Raw genomic sequence first — 19,736 nt, forward strand, 5'->3', positions numbered from 1 at the left:
AAATGATATTTTCACTAGTGAAAAATATGATTGAAAAATATCACTTTTACAGAATGAATAATTTTTGATATTTCACTGGTAAAAATGTAATAAATGAAGGTTCCCCTTGTTATCAAATATATATGAAAAGGAAAAGGGAAAAGAATGAAGAAGAAGAGAAAAGATCAGTCTTACATATACAGAGCCAATAAAGATTGCTTAATGGTGGACACCAAGATCCATATCTGCATCTCTTGATTACATAATGCTAAATAAAATTAATCTCTTGGTTCTTGGGCCAATTTTTTCTAAAAAGAGAGGAGAGAGGAAGTTATATTGTTATCATTTTATTTGTGAAAAAGCAGATGAGGGAATACCTGTTTTTATTTTCAAACTAATCATTATCCATTTTAATATAAACTGCTTCAAAATGTTGAAAACAATCATTAATCATGGTTCTTTTTTTTCACTTCAAAGCAGATAAGGGAGGGCCTGGGAACCATTTTCCCCCCTAAAGTACACTTGTTTCTTCAGCTAAAAAACACTTTCATGGCCAAAATCTACATAATGAATCTTTGGTTAGACATTACATTTTGTTCATTACCACCAACATCCAAAACATTTTGTTCCCTTAGCAGCTCTTCAGAGTGTCTATTGTTTATTCAACTTGCAAACAATGTTTAGAGGTTCACTTTCAGTTTCATTTGTTGAAGCATTGATTTGAAATGTAAGCATTGCACTGTATACATATATATGAAATGTGTATGATTTTTATATTAATTGGGCTGAAAAGGGTTTTAAACATGTTTTTTTTGAGAAATATGTTTACACTATTAAATTTGATGTTTTTGTTTTCTGTAGTTTATATACCTGTAATTATGTATACGTTAATCTAAAACCCTGTATGACATTTTAGGCACATGTAAATGCCAATGAGTGTTCACTTAAAATATGTCAACAATGTGAGCTATGCTGTTTTACAGCAGCTCAGTTTTATGAAGTAGAGTTAGATAATATGTTCTAGTTATCAATTCCACATTTCTAACATTCCAAGAATTTTTATATAACTTTTTTTTTTAGTTTGTTGTGATTTTATTTGACTATTGTGATGTTTACAAACAGCTATGCAATACATTATGTATATTAAAGGTTTTCTGTTTAGAAGTAGACAATTGATATTGTTGCAGGTATTTGAAAAAATCTGTTATTTCTTAAGCACATAAAACTTTTTATTTCAATTAATACCAGAATATTAAGGTGGACTGTACCATGCAGTATGCTAATTACCTCCAACAAAAAAGAATTCTTATTTTGAGACATTTTTTTCTAGCTTGCAGTGATTTTCCCATTTACTATAAAGAGTATTTATAAGTGGAAGACATATTTACTTTAAAGAAAATTCCAGTGTTGGAATTCCATTTCAGGCTATTTTGACTATAAAGCATATCATCTATATTTCTTACGCTTAACCAGCCATGGTGCTCGTTATGTTGATAGTTCAATGTAACATAATGTTATAATTGCTGGGAATTATTTACCTGAAGGGACCTTCAACCTATGGCAAACTTCTAGTTACTGGTAGTTCAGATAAGTGGATATTCAATCAGTCATATGATTTAAAAATTAAAAATAAAAAGATCATTTTTCATAGCCAATTACATTTTGGATTATTCAAATACATTAGGTTTGAGTTTGTACAAAACATTTTGGATCTTTAAAAATACATCAATTTATTAATATTCACAGCAACAGTTAAGATACAGAATTACACATATCAATTTTTGTGTGCGAGTGTGGTAATTAAGCTTCAGCAGGGTATTGATTTATTTGAATACCTGTTTTAGTATTGAAAAGTCTGTACAGTTGGGAACACTTTATCTTAAGCATTTTTCTTTTTAATTTTGTCATTTTCATTATCTGCAGGAGCATAATAAAATATTATAAATGATCTGCTTTTCTATATACATAGATAAATTGATTATGACACTAAGATGTCACAGTCTTGTCAAAAAAAACTCTTAAAGTACCATATTGTATTAACGATATTGATAATCATGTACATAGATACATAGGTGTGTTCTGGATACAGATTTTTATCAGACGTCTGTATCCAGATCCTTGTCCTCCTCCAGAAGTCCATAGAAGGGTTCCACTTTTTGTTTCTGGAGTTGTCTTCCTTGATTAATATGAAACTACTTAGCTGAATAATTAGTTCAGCTGCCAATATTAAGGCATTCGTTTCAGAAGAGTTCCACTTTTTTTTTCTTTTTTTCTTCTTCTCCCACTGGAGTAATTTCCTTTCAATTTGAGATGACGCGATAAAAGGTTGTATTTCAAGCTTTAAAATTAGTTCATGATCAGCTACAATGATAAGTTATTCAGATTTCATTTGGACTAAATCCCTGTCCTTAATACCTTCACAGGAACATCTATAAAGCCTATGGCAGGTGATGTTAGAATTCTAGGTTTGATCCATGTATAGCTACTTTCCTTTTATTGCATTTATCCAGAAATATGCCCCCTCATCACTCTTCCCTTTCATAGTTTACGCAAGGATCTCTGGGATAGTTTGCCAGGCGGCGTCTATTGCAGTCCAGTAGAAATGCTAAAAAAATGCTCATTTTTCTGCAATAATTAAAACTGTACACCCTAAACTTTTTACCTAATATAGGGTTGGAGTTTTAATTATTGCAGAAAAATGAGCATTTTTTTAGCATTTCTACTGGACTGCAATAGACGCCGCCTGGCAAACTATCCCAGAGATCCTTGCGCATGCTCATGTTTTAAAATACTAAAAATTCAACTAGGTATGACACTGTAAAAGCATAATGAAGTGTGATTTTATGGTACATTAATGGGGAAAAAAACAAATGATATTGGTGAAAGTGTCACTCGTAATTATATAATGATATACAAGTATATATATGTTAGCTTGATGTAACCATACTCTAGCAAAATACAGTAGTGTTAAAAATTTAGATCTACTAATGTTATTTCTAAAACATTTAGGAAATAATTCTGAAAAGCATGATTATCATTTTTTGCATCACCACAGATAGAAATGTCTTTATAATTTTCAATGAAATATATTTCTTAATATTTTGAAGATTTTTTAATCCTCTTTTGAAATCTCATACTGTTTTTTCTGATAGTGAAATGACAAATATATTTTTGTTAAGAATTTTATATATTATGTATAATTAATATATTTTGGTAAGTAAAATTTTTTTTTAGATGATTTGCCATTAATTTTTTTACATGTGCATATAAATTATATTCTTGTTAATTTTTAAACAAACTAGTCAATAAATATAATTAAAGAAAAATGGCCTTTGTTTTAAATCAATACATTATGCAAACATCACCTATCTGAACTTTCAGTGATCCAAACTCCTCCTTTGTCCTTGGTTCCACATGATTAGTTTACCGGATATGAAACAACATCTCTGAATAACGTGCATGTTTCTTCTGAGCAATTCGATAGACAATGTTTTACTTCACGTAACAAAATAAAAACAAGTACATTTACAAATCAATGAATGTAGGTACAAATGTATCTACAAAGCGCTCTATAGAAGCAAATTGCAGACAGAACACCGATTATAGTCGGTAAGATGAAACCGAGCAATAGGAGGATTCATGTTGGTGTTGAATCAGTTACTAACAGTATATACATGTAGCTGGTAATATTTGCGGGGATTTAATTGCGCTTTATTGCGGTCATTATATATATCTTGGAAAAAATACCTAGCGAATATTTATCCTATGTACGCAAGTGTTAATTTACATCAGAATGTTAACAAGACAAGGTTGTACAAAATTGAGTATGAGCGACCTCGGATGGACTGGAACAATCGCAAAATATACAGTAGAGAGTTTGATTTAATCATGGTTTGCCATTTTACAGAATAACTGCATGAAAAAATGATGACCAGCACAAATCCTGTACCTCTTCAAGTCAATAATTGGAAATTTAGATTAAATATTTGATATGTTTTGAAAAAATCAAAATACAGGGAATGCTTAAACTAGATATATAAATATGGAACTCATTATTTTTCAAAAGTTTTGACTTGATGGACATCACTATGCTTTCTAGAAGCAAAAAATTCTATATTTGATCATTATCAGTTGGATTATTTTACACAGATATTGGGATTGATTATGAAGTTTTGATTTACTACAGCGAGACCTATAGTTGAGCCTACACATTTCAAATTATAAACCATATCGCCAAAAGATATCATACCAGGTGTATGTATTGACCACATTATGACTTTTTTTTAGCTCACCTGGTCCAAAGGTCCGTCCGTCGTCCGTCCGTCTGTCAACAATTGACTTCTTCTTCATAACCACAGATCAGAATTTGACCAAATTTGGTCAGAAGCATCCCTATGGGGTGGGGATTCAAAATTGTACAAATAGTGGGGCTGACCCCCCATGGGTCTCAGGGGCGGGGCCAAAAGGGGTCAATATAGCTATATTGATATTAATGACTTCTTCTCTGAAACCAAGCAAAGGATATTGCTCCTATTTGCCTGGTAGCATCACTATGAGGTGGGGATTCAAAATTGTACAAATGGTGGGGCTGACCCCCTGGGGGCCTGAGGGGCGGGGCCAAATGTGGTCAATTGGGCTATATTGATATAAGTGGCTTCTTCTCTGAAACCGAGCAATGTCTATCGCTCATATTTGTCAGGTAGCATCACTATTAGGTGTTGATTCAAAACTGTACAAATGTGAGGCTGACCCCCAGGGGGCCTGAGGGGCGGGGCCAAGAGGGGTCATTTGGCTAAATTGATATGAACAACTTCTCCTCTGAAACCAAGCAATAAATATTGCTCATATTTGACTGTGAGCATCCCTTTGGGGTCTGGATTCAAAATTGTACAAATGGTGGGGCCGACTTCCCTGGGGGCTGAGGGGCGGGGCCAAAAGGGGTCAATTTAGCTAAATTGATATAAACAACTTCTTCTCTCAAACTAAGCAATGGATATCGCTCATATTTGCCTGGTAGCACCCCCCTGGGGTAGGGATTCTAAATTATACAAATGACAGAGCTGACCCCCAGGGAGCTAAGAGGCGGGGCCATAGGGGGTCATTTTGGCAGAATTGATATAAACAACTTTTTCTCTGAAACTAAGCAATCGATATCTGTAATATTTGACTGGTAGCATTCCTTTTGGTTAATGATTCAAAATTGTACAAAAGACAGGGCCGACCCCCTGGGGGCTGAGGGGCGGGACCAAAAGAGGTCTATTTGGTTAAATTGATATAAACAACTTCTTCTCTGAAACTAAGCAATGGATATCACTCACATTTGTATGGTAGCATGGTCATGGGGTAGGGATTCAAAATTGTACAAATTTTGGGGTTGACACCCCATGACGATGCTACCATACAAAATCAATTTCATTTCATGGATTAATGCATTTTTTGGCATAAAAACCTCACGTACCCATATAAAATGCATCATATATTGACATAGCAATACCAGTGACAAATATACTTAATCACCATTCTTGTTTCATATCTCATGAAATCCAGGTGAGCGATAAAGGCCCTCTGGGCCTCTTTTTTTAAATATCTCATAGATACACCCCAAGTAGAACTGAGGTTCATGAGATCTCTTATATACATCCTTAAAGTGTTTAATACATACATGTAGAGGATATTGAATGGTTTCCCATTTAATATAACCTATATTTCACGAGTATGACAGAATATCAATATTTTCACGAGTGCGAAGCACGAGTGAAAAATATCAAAATATTCTGTCATACGAGTGAAATATATGTTATATTTAACGGGAAACCAATCAATTTTCTTTTTGTTGCATTTCATAAACTTAAAAATAAAATAAAAAACATCGAAAAATTAAAAGTGTCAAAAAATGCGGGAATCAGTAATGACGTCATCTATTTGTGACGTTACTCCACATCAACTTGCGGCACCATTTGGAAGGACTGATCAACGCAATTTATGCGTTTTCTGCTGTTATAGGAGAATCTGTGCATGACTAGCTAACGTTAAGTGAGTATTTTGTCAAGAACTAGTCTGAAAATTTCAGAAATACAGCAAAATAACCAATTTACCTATCTGCGGTTCGATTGGAAAAACCGGCAAGTTTCAACGAGGTGAATACAAAGGTACGCTTTCATTCGTCAAAAACAGAAAACTCATATTTTCACTGCAAAATCTTATATTTTCACTGCAAAATCTTACATTTTCACTGCAAAATCTTATATTTTCACTGCTTATCGCTGCAGTGAAAATATCAGTTTTATTAGGTCGATAAATTTCTGTATTTCACTGGCAAAAATGCAATAAATGTATATACCCTTCACCCTTTTACTAAATGTGGGATATAAGACCAAAAAATCCATATCTTTAGTACATTTTATTTAATACCAGTATGGACATGTATGGCAGTGCTAAATAAAACAATAAGTTATTTATTTAAAAAGGAAAACAAATTGCAAAAAACAGTCAATAACATGTAGTGTCCAACTGCTTAAGCAAGATTTAAAACACATCTGTAATCTGACACAACTGTAAAACATTGACATAATAATGTAAACAACAATGCAAATCAATAAGCACCTGTCATTGACTCGTACTTGTCATATAAAACACCCTTTAAACCTCAATAAAAAGAGAAGAAGAAAATATTTTCCTTTAAATAACGAGCAATTAATCTTTCATTCTTCAATATTTCATCATTACATCAAACAGCCAAATGTATTCTACTCTGAATCTGTTAAAGTGTCCCCATATACTGCCCATCAATTATCCCCTACACTGTCCATCAATTATCCCCTACACTGTCCATCAAGTGTCCCCTACACTGTCCATCAAGTGTCCCCTACACTGTCCATCAAGTGTCCCTACACTGTCCATCAAGTGTCCCCTACACTGTTCATCAAGTGTCCCCTACACTGTTCATCAAGTGTCCCCTACACTGTCCATCAAGTGTCCACTACACTGTCCATCAAGTATCCCCTACACTGTCCATCAAGTATCCCCTACACTGTCCATCAAGCTCCCTCTACACTGTGCATCAAGTATCCCCTACACTGTTCATCAAGTATCCCCTACACTGTCCATCAAGCTCCCTCTACACTGTCCATCAAGTATCCCCTACACTGTTCATCAAGTTCCCTCTACACTGTCCATCAAGTGTCCCCTACACTGTTCATCAAGTGTCCCCTACACTGTCCATCAAGTGTCCCCTACACTGTCCATCAAGTGTCCCCTACACTGTCCATCAAGTGTCCCCTACACTGTCCATCAAGTGTCCCCTAGTACACTGTCCATCAAGTGTCCCCTACACTGTCCATCAAGTGTCCCCTACACTGTCCATCAAGTGTCCCCTAGTACACTGCCCATCAAGTGTCCACTACACTGTCCATCAAGTGTCGTCTACACTCGGTGTACATCAATTACAACAATTTGCTGAAACAGTGAGGATAAAAAAATGCTCTCAAATTCGATAGCTTGTATGAAACACACAAAATGAAGCAGTTTTTATCAATATGCTCAATATATTGTCTGATTTAGATTTCTTTAATTTGTATTTTTTTACAAAACCAATTTGGTTTCTGAAATCATGACTTATATTGAACCAATATATGCATGTCACATGATGTCTAATTATATATAATTCAAATAAATAGGAAGGAAATTTAGCTATTGAAATTCAGGAAGTTGATGAAATAGCAGATAACTGAATCATTTCCAGGATAACACACACAACTGAACTGTACAAATAGATTACCAGGTATGTATGGCTATAACAGTTTATTTCCTGTTACATGTATACATTTGAAAGAAAAATGTTGACAAAACAATTATAAGTTAAACAATGTAGACAATTAACTTTTGAGATTTGACTGAAAAGGTTAATGTAATCGAGCAGGAGCTCGAGATTAAAATATCAAAGATTTGAACACATTCATTGGTATGAAAAGTGCACAACAGATATCAAGAATTCAGTTGATATGCTTTCATGAAATATGTTGAAAGTTAATATCCTCTTTGGGTCAAAAATATTACCGAGGAAAATATAAGAAGATACATGATTAAGTTGACTTATATCTTCAACTTTGTTTCATTTTAATTTTGATGTATTCATTTGAATTCCCTACGATATACTGGCATTATATGTATTACGTATTTTACACACATTCAGAAAATCTGCAATCAATATTACCGCATTAATCCTCAAATAAGCCCCTCCACTCATGTAAAAGTATAAATGTTTGGGGAGGGCTTACCATATTTGTGAACCACTTTAATTTTTTATTTATTACAAATGTATTTTAAAATTGATGATTCTGCTAAAATGAAGAAGGGGCTTATTTGCAGAAATACAGTAATTAATAAGAGATGATAACTTGTATCACAATTCGTTAAGATAATTAATTACAATCCCCTAGGACTATAATGATTAAAACATAGCGTAAATGTTTCCTTTAAAAGCCAGTCACAATATATTGAATCAGTATTTCATGAGGTTACTGTATTTATCCCCTAATAAGTCCATGTCGTGTATAAAAGACTCCTGTCTCTTGGAGTTGCTGACAAAATAACAAATTTTATATCATTGTCCTGCAATAAATTCATTTCCAAGATAATTAAGTGAAAGTTTATGTGTTGGCTACTGAGCTTATTATGGGATAAATACAATAACAATGCTGCTATTGAACGTCGGAGGGTCAAACATAGTGTGGGTGTACTAGGATGCCACATGCCTTACCAGACAAGATTGTGGCATGAGAGAGGGTAAGGTCATCTGATGCAGGGTTGTAGATAGTGATCCCATCAATGAATGCCCCACCGACCATATACACTTTGTCATTCACAACACAGGATCCGGAGTCAACGATACTGGTGTGTGGCTTACACAGCGTCCATTGATTTGTCTGTGGGTTGTAGCTCTCTACAGTTGGTGTGATGGTGGGGAAGATGAGACCCCCATGTCCACTTCCCCCGATACAATACAACTGACCCCGGACTTCTTCCATAACATGATGTATCCGCGGATACAACATGTTTGTACGCTCCTCCCAAGAATCGTCCACCAAGTTATATACATAAAGTTTTTTACTGGTGACAGAAAATACCTGACCACCTGAAACATATATTTTGCCCTCACATACTGCCGCCGCGTGACCATACACCTGTTCGTGTAGTGAGCTTTTACGGTCCCACTCATTCTGGGCAATACTGTAACATTCAACTGTGTTCATCATTTTATTTTCATCCTGTCCACCTATAGCATATATGCTACCCTCAAGACCCACCATAGCGAAGTCTCGTCTTGGTTCTATCATAGAAGCAAGTTCATACCATGTATCGAACCTTGGATCGTATCGGAAACACCGAGCTGTAGCTATCTCATTACTAGCTTGGTTGTCATACTTGCCACCGCACGCATACATGAAATTGTCGACAACCGTTACACAGGGGTTATAGAGTGGAGCTATGGGGTCTTTGAGTAGAACTCGAGTCAGACGATGACTGTCATTTATAGGATAGCCTTCCAGACATTGCCCATAGCACATCACCAGACTCTTGGAGTCGGATCTCACCTGTGTCCTAGCCGACTGGTTCAGTGGTTGTTTACCGATGAGGATGTGGTAATCTTTAGCTTCAGTCAGTAAATCTAAACAATTTTTATTCTTCTTCATGATATCGACCCGACTGACCTTATCGACTAGTTCCTCCCCCGATAAGAGAGGTAAACGTACATACTTCATCAGTTCTGGGACAAAAGCCTCGCGCATGTCTGGCATGTGGTTAACCCAACGTAGAACTAACTCAAACAACTTGTACTCAGAGATCACTTTGAGTGAGTTGGCCTGGAGCATCTCACCGAGCTGCATTTGAGTCAGCAACTGGTATTGTTCGGACTGAGCAACATTCTCAAAATTTTCCAGGATGAATTTTCTTGCAATCCTTGTTGTAGTTTCCAAACTGAACAGCTCTGCCAAATTCAGAACATCTACACAGTTTTTAGGGGTAATGGATGTTTCTATGTAGCGACTACAAAGCTTCACAGCGTCATTAACCTGCAAGTGTGTTGCACCGGCCAGAACTTCCTCTACATTCTCCATGTTGAGTTTTAAAATCCCTGTATATGCAAATTCTACAATGACAGTTAAAGCACACGCTGTTACCCCTTTGAGATTGACTTCAGACTCACGACTCTCACGCATGTTGGTTGTCAGCATTGTAAGGAAGTAGTCACTGGAAGCGGCCATTACGACCTTATGAACAGGCAGGCTTGTGCTACCAGCTTTCAGGTAATAGTCACATAAGATCTCCTTCTCTCTCATGTCCTTCAGATTTTCTGCCAGTTTTCCCAAGTGGTTTTTGGCTGTCATTGGCATAGAAAGCAATCGTTCTCTTTCCTTATCATTTCTTGACCCGAATGTCATGTTATATGACACTCCTGCAAAGTGTTTCTTTGGTGAAAATGGCATCTTCACTACCAGGAATTATAACTCAAACATCCACATAATATCACAATATAGACTATTTGATTTCCAATTTGACTACACAGCTTTCTTTAAAATCACCTGAAAATTGATGAAAAAAGACTATTAACAAATGTTTCCTTGTGTATATCATATCATCATACATTAATACCATACACAGTACAATGAAGACAACTACAACACAACACATCTCCAGTAAGTGTGATGTCTCTCAATCTGTACCTCTAGATCCGACGCTTTTATATATACACGTACATCGGAAATCTGGATATATTTTGACTGCAGAAATTATTCTCCTACATGACGTAGAAAGAACATTGAAAGTATAACATAGCAGGATAAAAAGATAATTGAAATAAGCAATACTAGTAGGTGTTATTTATTACATAGATATAAACGATTTGACTTGATAAAAAAATACACTTTCAAATATGAAGTCACTTGGCCAGTTATCACCCCCCCAACCCAACCCAACCCAACAACAAAAAAACTGTATGACATATACAGAGACTGGGACTTTTAAAGTGTAATTAATATATAACATGCCTGTACAGTACTAAAAGCCCTAGTAGTATTTTCCTCTGATTTCTACCTCAACGTTAAATATAAATAATGTATAATATTCTTAGAAAATAAAAAATCGAAACAAACATTGTGATGGTCAGCTAATTTAAAGAAAATGCCTGATTTGATATTTATATTTGAAATTAATATTTGCATTTGCTTTGTCTTGTGATTGTAATTTTGTACAAGTTTTATCAGTAAACCGAAAGTAAACATTTTGCGATAATGTAGATATACAAAAGTAGTTAAAATGTCAAAGTATCTTTATTACAACGTTTTGCCCAGGTTATGATTTTTATCATCGGTTTTGAATAGTCTTACCCATGGTACAGGACAAAATAGGGACCTAATCAGTGCTAATAGAGGGTAGTCCTTGCGTCATCAGTCGGAGTGTCTCAGACGACATATTATATTTAGTATGCATTAGGCTAAAAACTTAAGTGATAATATTACCTTAATATATTAACTTACCAAGGATTGTAAATCACTCAAATGTTTGACAAAAGATAAACATTTCCTGAATCAATTCAAATATTTTGAGAAAGCTTGAAGTGGCCGACAATACAACCTCCATCTTGGTTTTGTTTACGTAGTCACTTTGACGCTTAGTTTTTAGATAAGGAAAATGTTGTACGTCGTTCCTGGACCCGGCCCAAACAGGTAGGCTTTCGGTTTGTGGTCTATCTACTTCATTTTTTCTTTTCTTTGTAAATAAAGTAAGTCTTGCTGCATATGTAATGAAATAAAAAGTTTGATTAATTATAAATGTTCTCTGCCAATGTGCAATTTTATGTAATGCTGTTTGGCCAGAGACGTATATATTAAGTCTCTGGTTTGGCAAAATGAAATCTGTATCTCCACAGGCGTCTGCTTGTATACTATATTTCTTCTATTAATACTAGCCAGAAGCAGATGCCTGTGGTTTCTCCTTATGATTCTGCTCTGAATATTATGACTCAATATCAATATTCTAATCGCTTTATTCTTAACTTTCTATTATTTCAATAATCAATCATTATATTAGAACTGTATAGTTTCATCAAATATACTGTATAATAATATAAATCGTAAATTAGCTTTTATATAAAATTGTGCTCTTGTCATAGAAGCCGGTATCATTCTTTATTGTTACAATTAATCCTACCAATGGGTGGCTGAAGGTTCTACATGTTACCAGAGACCTATATATATATTATTTAGTATATAGGTCTCTGATGTTACACATTAAAATGCTACACACGTTACACATTAAAAAATGGAGTATTGTAATTCCCATTGGTAGGATCAGAGACTTGTATATACATGTACCTGATATACACAGTTCGTGGGGAACCGAACGAGAATGGGGACGGCGTACGATTTTTCATCTATATCTTATTACAAGCGTTTACAAATACCTGACCAAATTCCAAACTTCCGATCTCTAACTTCCGGGAAACTGACGCAAAGTAGGAAGACAGGGAGGAATTTCGTAAGACCGGTCCTATCAACTGTGCTGGTAATATAAGCTTGTTTGTTTATCTATGTTGTCTTTAATCGGTTTCACTTGCTAGGTTTAGATTGCAACGGATGTCACTGATGCTGCTCACTTAGCAGTCATGATAGCGATACTGGTACAGGTGGGTTCCCTACTGAACATACAGTAGCGGAAACGCACTTCGAATGAGAAATTCTTTCCGTTACAACAGTAGTTAGATCTGTCTATGTATATTTGCAATTCTGTCCACAGTCCAATATATCTAAAAATATATAGCATGGAATGCACGTCTAACAATATTATATGTAACAAAATAGGTTGTTAATTGGTCCTGTGTGGTTAGCATGTCAGAGACTGCTGATAATGAATTACCTTACAAATAAGACAAGGAGGTATCACCTGCAAAGTTAGCAGGTGTAAAATTAAACATGACAAGGAACAATACCCATGTAGATCAGGGGACTGGGAGTTGATTGGGGTAACGTATAGCCACTATACATGTACTGTATACCTGGTATTTTTTGCCCCAGGTTATTTTCGCCCTTGAGCAACAGAACAGATATTCGCCCCATTTTAATTTCGCCCTAAACAACTTTTAAGAAATGACTTTTCCTCGTTTACAATCCGGAAAATTCTGTTCGGAATTCTCGATACAATTGCACTCGGAACACTTGGGATTTATCAAGTTTCTTTGCATATCCCGCTGAGGTGTGAAATTAATCAGGTTTGAAATATACAACGTTAACCTGTGTTCAGATTTACTTTTAGCCTATATTGATTCAAAACGTATCGGGTATGCATGGTCGATTTTAGCAAACACTATGAGTGGTAAGTTCACCGTGCCGTGACTTAATACTGACCAGTGTTTTGTCTTGTTCATTTGTCATCGATGGAAGCCGTAAGCGACGATGAACTCATAAAATCAGTCTTCACAATGGCAAGAATTTGATGCTATTTTGTGATTTAAAAAAATGACTGGATTTTAAAGTTACTTAGTATTGATAGTTTTTTTTTCAAAAATCAAATATACTAAACCTAGTATGCTGTCTTAGCCCTAAACCTAGTACGCTGTCTTAGCCCATATTCCCGATTTAACTCTACATGATATTGCAAATTTATTAGGCTTATATTTAGATCTATATTTTATTTCACATGCATAGATTGGAATAAAACAATAAATTATTTTAATGATTTAGTGTAAATATATAACACGTGTTGTAATTATATAGAATAAAACACACTTGAAAAGTACGAGGGTATGTTTTTGATCCGACTACAATTAGCCTATGTATGATAACTTGTAAATCCTGCAATTGAGCTTGAAATTTTCGCCATCATCTTAAATTCACCCTATCATCAAAGGGCGAAAATGGCGAAAATTAAACGGGGGCGAAAATTACCAGGTATACAGTATGTACATGAGGGGCATGACAGAATGAAAGTTAGTAAACTTAAGTATAAACATGATATTGCAAGATGTTGCTAGTGCAATAGGAGAACATTGATGGATATATAGAGTTCCTCAGGAGGGAGTAAAGGGGAACTCTCTTGGATTGTGAAGTTTAGAAAGCTACCATGGATAGTGAAGGGATTGGACTCCCCTGGATGGGGAAGGGATAGGATTATCCTGGATGCACACATGCAGGGTCGAGAGGAGAGAGAACACTAACTAGGAGAGACATGGAGAGTAAAGGGAGTGGGGATAGCAGATATGTAACCAAGTACTGATAAACTGTCTGCAAATGTAGGACTGATTGCCAAAACTGACCGCCTCATACATGTATATAAAGCTAAAGGAAGTTATTTCATGTTATCTGCCTTACTGAAACAGCTCTTGTTTTCCAGTGACTGTACAGAATGGCGTACCCAGGTGCAAGTCAAAGTCGTGGACCTGTGTCCAGAGTTGAACTCAGAGTTGAGTGCCAGAGTCTACTGAAGAAAGACACATCTTCAAAGTCAGACCCCTGTGCAGTGTTCCTGTTAGAAAGGAAAGGCCGTTGGGAAGAGGTGAGATCTTTATTTTTTCATTTTTTAGATTAAATATTTTTCTGGTGAGATGTGATCCTGTTGCAATCTTCGCCAATTTGTTTCCTAAATTTTTGCAAATTTAATGTTTGAATGAATTAAAAGAATTATCTTAATTTTCATGTCTGTTAAATAATTCAATACTGTACATCTGTTTAATTTTAAGTTATATACATGCTTGTATTATACCAGGTATATATAATATAGGTATATATTATGTATATACATGGAGCAAAGAAGTAGTTCCAACAGTGCGGACACTGAAAATGTCAAATTTTATTTCTTTGACCCATATATATATATATATATATACACACATGTATATAGATTTAGTTGAAGATATATTTGACAAGCCTTGAAATTATTAAAAAGAAACCATTTAAAACACAGAAAGTTTGGGTTTATCAGTATCTTACTTAATGTGTTTTACAGTTGGGAAGAACAGAAAACATCGAGAATTGCCATGACCCCAAATTCACCAAGACATTTGTGATCGACTACTTTTTTGAAGAAGTTCAGAAAGTGAAGGTCCAAGTTTTTGACATTGACAACAAATCACCACAACTGACCGATGACGATTTCCTAGGAGAAATTAAGTGTAACCTTGCCACGGTAAGATCCTAAGGCCTATCATTCTATATCTGACAAATATTTTAACATCAATCACTATTTCAGACTAATAGAAACTATCAGTCCTGTGTCATATATACAGAAATGTTTCAAATTCATCATCAAGGTTTACACGTAGTGCTGATCCTCAAAAATCTTATCCCGAGGGTTGAGACTACGTGACTGGACTATAGGCCACCTGTTTTATTATCACTGTCTAAGTCTCTTATAATTAGGTACAAGCAGTAAACTAAAAACTGTCTGGTATCAATTCAATACTTCGTGATACACAGATTATCACAATAAATTTCAGTTCTATAAAATTTTAAAAAAAAATAGCTGTTAAATCTCAATATAACCTTTGTCTGTTATTTTAATGTAGATTGTGTCCAGAAATCCTCTTGTTGAACCACTGAAGAAGAAAAATGGCCATCCAATGGGCGGTTCAATGATCACGGTAAGTAAATTGTATAGGATGCATGGAAGTGGATCAGGTCAGTGTGGCCTATACACAGTGTTCACTATCACGGTCTCTGTCACTCAGCTGATGGAGCTCAGAAGGTAGAACCATGGATTATCACATCAGAGACCAGGGTTCGATTCCTGTTGGACCACTCAGGATGAATAGTTTTTCGTGTGATATCACCAATACTGAAATCATATTGAGGCAGGATTTCAACAGATGAGTTGTGAGTGGGGCAAATGTTGTCATAAATCAAATTCAGACTGGAGTCATATTTAAGATTGTTGTCAAATCTGTCGTCCTGGGAAATTTGTTATCCATTTTGAGTCATCTGGAGTCATGAAAAATAGTCAAGGTTCTCAATAGTGGAATTCAGACCCCACTGCATTCTTTTCTAGTACATGTTGAAAATCTTGGTAATCGCTGCTTCTCAAAAATGAATGATGATATAGAGAGAAACTTCAGTGAGTTGGGCATTGTCCATAATTTGTCCTTAATGAAATACAGCCCATATTCCTGTTGACAATAATATCCTTCTACAGTTTTGTCAAGGTTTTCACTTCATTTGAAAATATTACTCAAAAAAGTTTTGACATTGATAGAATATTCGATTCATCAGGAATTTTCACTTACATATTTGTTCAGGGTGCAGATATTTCATTTATCAAGGTTTAATACCAGAGTAAGATTTTGACGGTATATTGTTCATTTCATGAATCATGTTTTTTTCTTCTTTTTTTTTCAGATTCGTTCGGAAGAGATGAAGGAAGGTGGTGAATTAGCTCATATGTCATTTAATGCAAAGAAACTTGACAATAAGGTAAATAATGTCTGATCATCAATAGTTAATTACACTCATGTAAAAAGAACAACTATTTCAAATTAAAATATAACTTATAAAATTGATAAGAATTTAAACAATTTATGATTTGTAACAGGAGTAGTAATCAGTTTAAGCTTTTAGATATATTGTGTACACTATTTTTTGTGAGTTTTCTGAAAACTATATTTCAGTTATTAGTGTTGTATTTCTGTTAGTGTATAGGTATATTACAGTGTATATGGGCTATTCTGTGCATTTCTGTTTGAATTTGCAGTTTAATTTATATATCAATTGAATTTGCAGTTTAATTTATATGCCCAGTAAATTGAATTTGTAATTTAATTTGTACATAAACTGAATTGCAGTTTAATTCATATATAAATTGAAATTCAAATTTTACATAAAATTACAGAACATTCTTGTTCTCTTCTTTTGTGAGCATCTCCCTTGACAGCTTGACTCTTGCAAAGTTGTTAAACAGCAATAAAAATGGAGTTAATCTTATCTTTTTTCACAAAAGGGACTGGATCATTAAGCTGGATCAATGTTCATAACGAAGTAATACATTTTGTAATTTACCTCATCCATTATATTCAAGTTTCACTGAAATCGCCCATATTTTATATAACATCTGAACGTCAAGTAATTTTTTTTTTTTTAATAAAAATCCAAGGGGGACAACTCTGGTATGCTTTATGAGATGTCAATTCAATTTCACCGTCCATGTCATGAACTTAACATCAAGTTTACAAGTAAAAAAATTTTTCAGTTTGACAGTATATAAATGATACTGAAGAGTTTTTTATAAACATTACAGGATTTCATGGGAAAGTCAGACCCGTACATTGAAATTCAAAGACAAAGTCCTGATGGATCCTGGCAGGTCACACACCGAACTGAGGTATTTGTAAAAACAAGTTTTAACAGAGATCTTATTTTACCAGTAATTTTATTTATTTCAATGTGTCTGCCTGTGATAGAACCCTGAACACTGGCCTTCCTAGTCTAACACTATATAGATTTAGCTAAGAGAACATCTCCCTATAGGTCGAGTTAGTAGAAAGCAGATAGTTTTTACTGGTGTTATATGTTGCAGAAAATTTTATTTTATTTAGCTCCTACATCAACCGATTCGGGTGGATTATAGAACCAAATTGTCAGTCCATCCATCCTTCTCACACTATGTGCCCAACATCTTAGTCTTAAGAGTTAAATGCTATAAAATAGGAAGTGTAAATTCTCGGTTCTTCTGTGAATTTTAAAGCTTAGAGTTACTTATTTGTTTCAAGAATAAATTCTTAACTCTAAAGTATCAAATGTTGAAATGTTTATCTTACTTAAGATATTTGTGGTTTGGTGACAGGTTATAAAGAATACATTGAATCCTTCGTGGAGGCCATTTACTGTACCTGTTCATGCCTTATGTAGCGGAGACCATTCCAAGGAAATCAAGGTAGGCCACATGTATCAAACCATTTCAACACTTATCTCTTAAAAAAACACTTTCATCTCTTCATTACAATGAGAATTTAATAACAATGACAACATTGTCAAAATGTTGAATGGAAATTTTTGAAACTTTTAAAATCTGCATGGCAATACTGCTTGACCTCAATGTATATATTGCATACTATTGTCATGGTTAATTCTATAAGCAGCTGTATATAAGTTTTTACTGCAGAATGTTTATCAGAAGGTTTTGAACGAAATTTAATGCCTTTGAAATAGTTTTGACTTGAATAACTGCAAACTGTTAGTCCCCTTTTAACAGCTACAGCATATCTCAGTTCATAATTTTAAATTAAAAAAAAAAAATCATATACATGTACTTGTATTCTATGTCATGTGACCTCTTGTTTCTAGTTTGATGTGTACGATTGGGACAATGATGGGTCACATGACCTGATCGGTGGATTTAAAACGACTGTCAAAGATATGATGGGAGCGTCGAAACAGGAGGTAGGTGTTTTTGTGTTTTTGGATTTTGATTCTTGTAAATTTTATTTGCCCCCTAATCTGATTTGTCTGCTTTGCTTAGATGCATAAAGCATAAAGATACACATCAAGTTATAGGCTGTTTTCATTTATCACAGTACAAACAGTTGGACCAGAGTTCCTTTATAAAATAATGGCAGACCTAATGATTTTATGTTACTTTTGGACAAGCCTTGACACAGACATTCAAAGCCTGAATTAATATCCGCAGGTCCATCATGATGTAAGCCTGAAATGTTACAGTTAAAATTTGACGAACTGCATTGTCAAAATAAACGGATACCTCCAATGCAAGAGATTTTTTAACACAAATTTTATTATTTTCACTGTCAAATGGGTTTTATCCTTAAATTGTGTTGATGAGTAAATCAGGTTGTAATCAAGATTTAAGTAACAAAACAAATTAGATCTCCATATTTGCATTTTTTCTCTCTTGTTGGGTATGAATTCTCCAGATAAATTTTGAAGTCACAGAGGTCAAATATATCTTTAGATATTAAAGATCAAGTCTAATGATATTTTGCAGCAAGTAGCTTCCTGGAATGAAGTGTTTATCAAACTTAATCAAATCAATGACTGTGACATACTCTTGAAAATATATAAATCAAATAAGTTTAAAAAATTAAACATTTGATACATGTATAAAGATTCATAATTTAAGGTGTGATTCAGATGATGGCTTCATGTCTATTCTTTCGATGACTTTTATCTGAGTTTTGAAGTCACATTAAGGTTAAAGGGCCATGATAGCTCAGTCATTAGAGCATTGGACAATGTAAGCTCTGAGGTGTGGGTTTGATCCATACCTTTAGCGGTTTGTGTTTCTCATGGACGCTGAAATCACAGACTGCCCTTTAGAGTTTTTAGAGTTATGTCCTTTTACAAGACACATCCCCATGTACTCTGGATGGCATGTGATATGAGGCCTCTGGTATGTTGTTCAATGAGGTAGTCACCAGCTACTACAAGGAGACTCTTCCTCAGAATTACCTTGAATGTTCGTGTGGCGATAAACCTAGCAAGCAAACACACACAAAAAAACTGATAGTTTACATTAAGCTTGTTGACTCTTGTGATTACTTTTGAAGTTCTGATGTCAAATGTCAACCTGAGCAGTATGGGCAGATGACTTTCGATGGTTATATATTTATCGATGATATATTTCTGCATGGCGCCCTTGGTGACCTGTCCGTGTTCTAGTTTCCTCAGCAGAAACCCGTTAATATTTAATCAATGAAGGACTATACAGGCCCTGTGGGCCCCTTATGAATGCAATGTGTAATGACAACAAACAATGCG

At 34.7% G+C, this 19,736-nt stretch overlaps 2 protein-coding genes across 3 annotated transcripts in view; one reads left to right on the forward strand and one right to left on the reverse strand.

Annotated features, from left to right (window-relative positions):
- Positions 1 to 6,364: 6,364 nt before the first annotated feature.
- Positions 6,365 to 11,629, reverse strand: LOC117337336 (kelch-like protein 26). The gene is made up of 2 exons (XM_033898261.1): positions 11,517 to 11,629; positions 6,365 to 10,562 (listed from the first exon to the last, which is right to left on the reverse strand). The coding sequence occupies exon 2, from the start codon at positions 10,464 to 10,466 to the stop codon at positions 8,697 to 8,699; it is 1,770 nt and encodes a 589-aa protein (XP_033754152.1). The 5' UTR covers positions 10,467 to 10,562; positions 11,517 to 11,629; the 3' UTR covers positions 6,365 to 8,696.
- An 837-nt stretch (positions 11,630 to 12,466) lies between these two features.
- Positions 12,467 to 19,736, forward strand: part of LOC117337339 (copine-3-like) — a 48,264-nt gene continuing 40,994 nt past the window's right edge. For both annotated transcript variants that reach the window (XM_033898263.1, XM_033898264.1), the window contains exons 1-8: positions 12,467 to 12,543; positions 14,368 to 14,529; positions 14,980 to 15,159; positions 15,539 to 15,613; positions 16,365 to 16,439; positions 17,260 to 17,343; positions 17,806 to 17,895; positions 18,306 to 18,401. In XM_033898263.1, coding sequence (XP_033754154.1) covers positions 14,380 to 14,529; positions 14,980 to 15,159; positions 15,539 to 15,613; positions 16,365 to 16,439; positions 17,260 to 17,343; positions 17,806 to 17,895; positions 18,306 to 18,401 — 750 coding nt within the window. In that variant the 5' untranslated portion in view covers positions 12,467 to 12,543; positions 14,368 to 14,379. The remainder of the gene's footprint in view (positions 12,544 to 14,367; positions 14,530 to 14,979; positions 15,160 to 15,538; positions 15,614 to 16,364; positions 16,440 to 17,259; positions 17,344 to 17,805; positions 17,896 to 18,305; positions 18,402 to 19,736) is intronic.

The sequence above is a fragment of the Pecten maximus genome, chromosome 11 (genome assembly GCF_902652985.1).
Source record: "Pecten maximus chromosome 11, xPecMax1.1, whole genome shotgun sequence".
Lineage (NCBI taxonomy): Eukaryota > Metazoa > Mollusca > Bivalvia > Pectinida > Pectinidae > Pecten > Pecten maximus.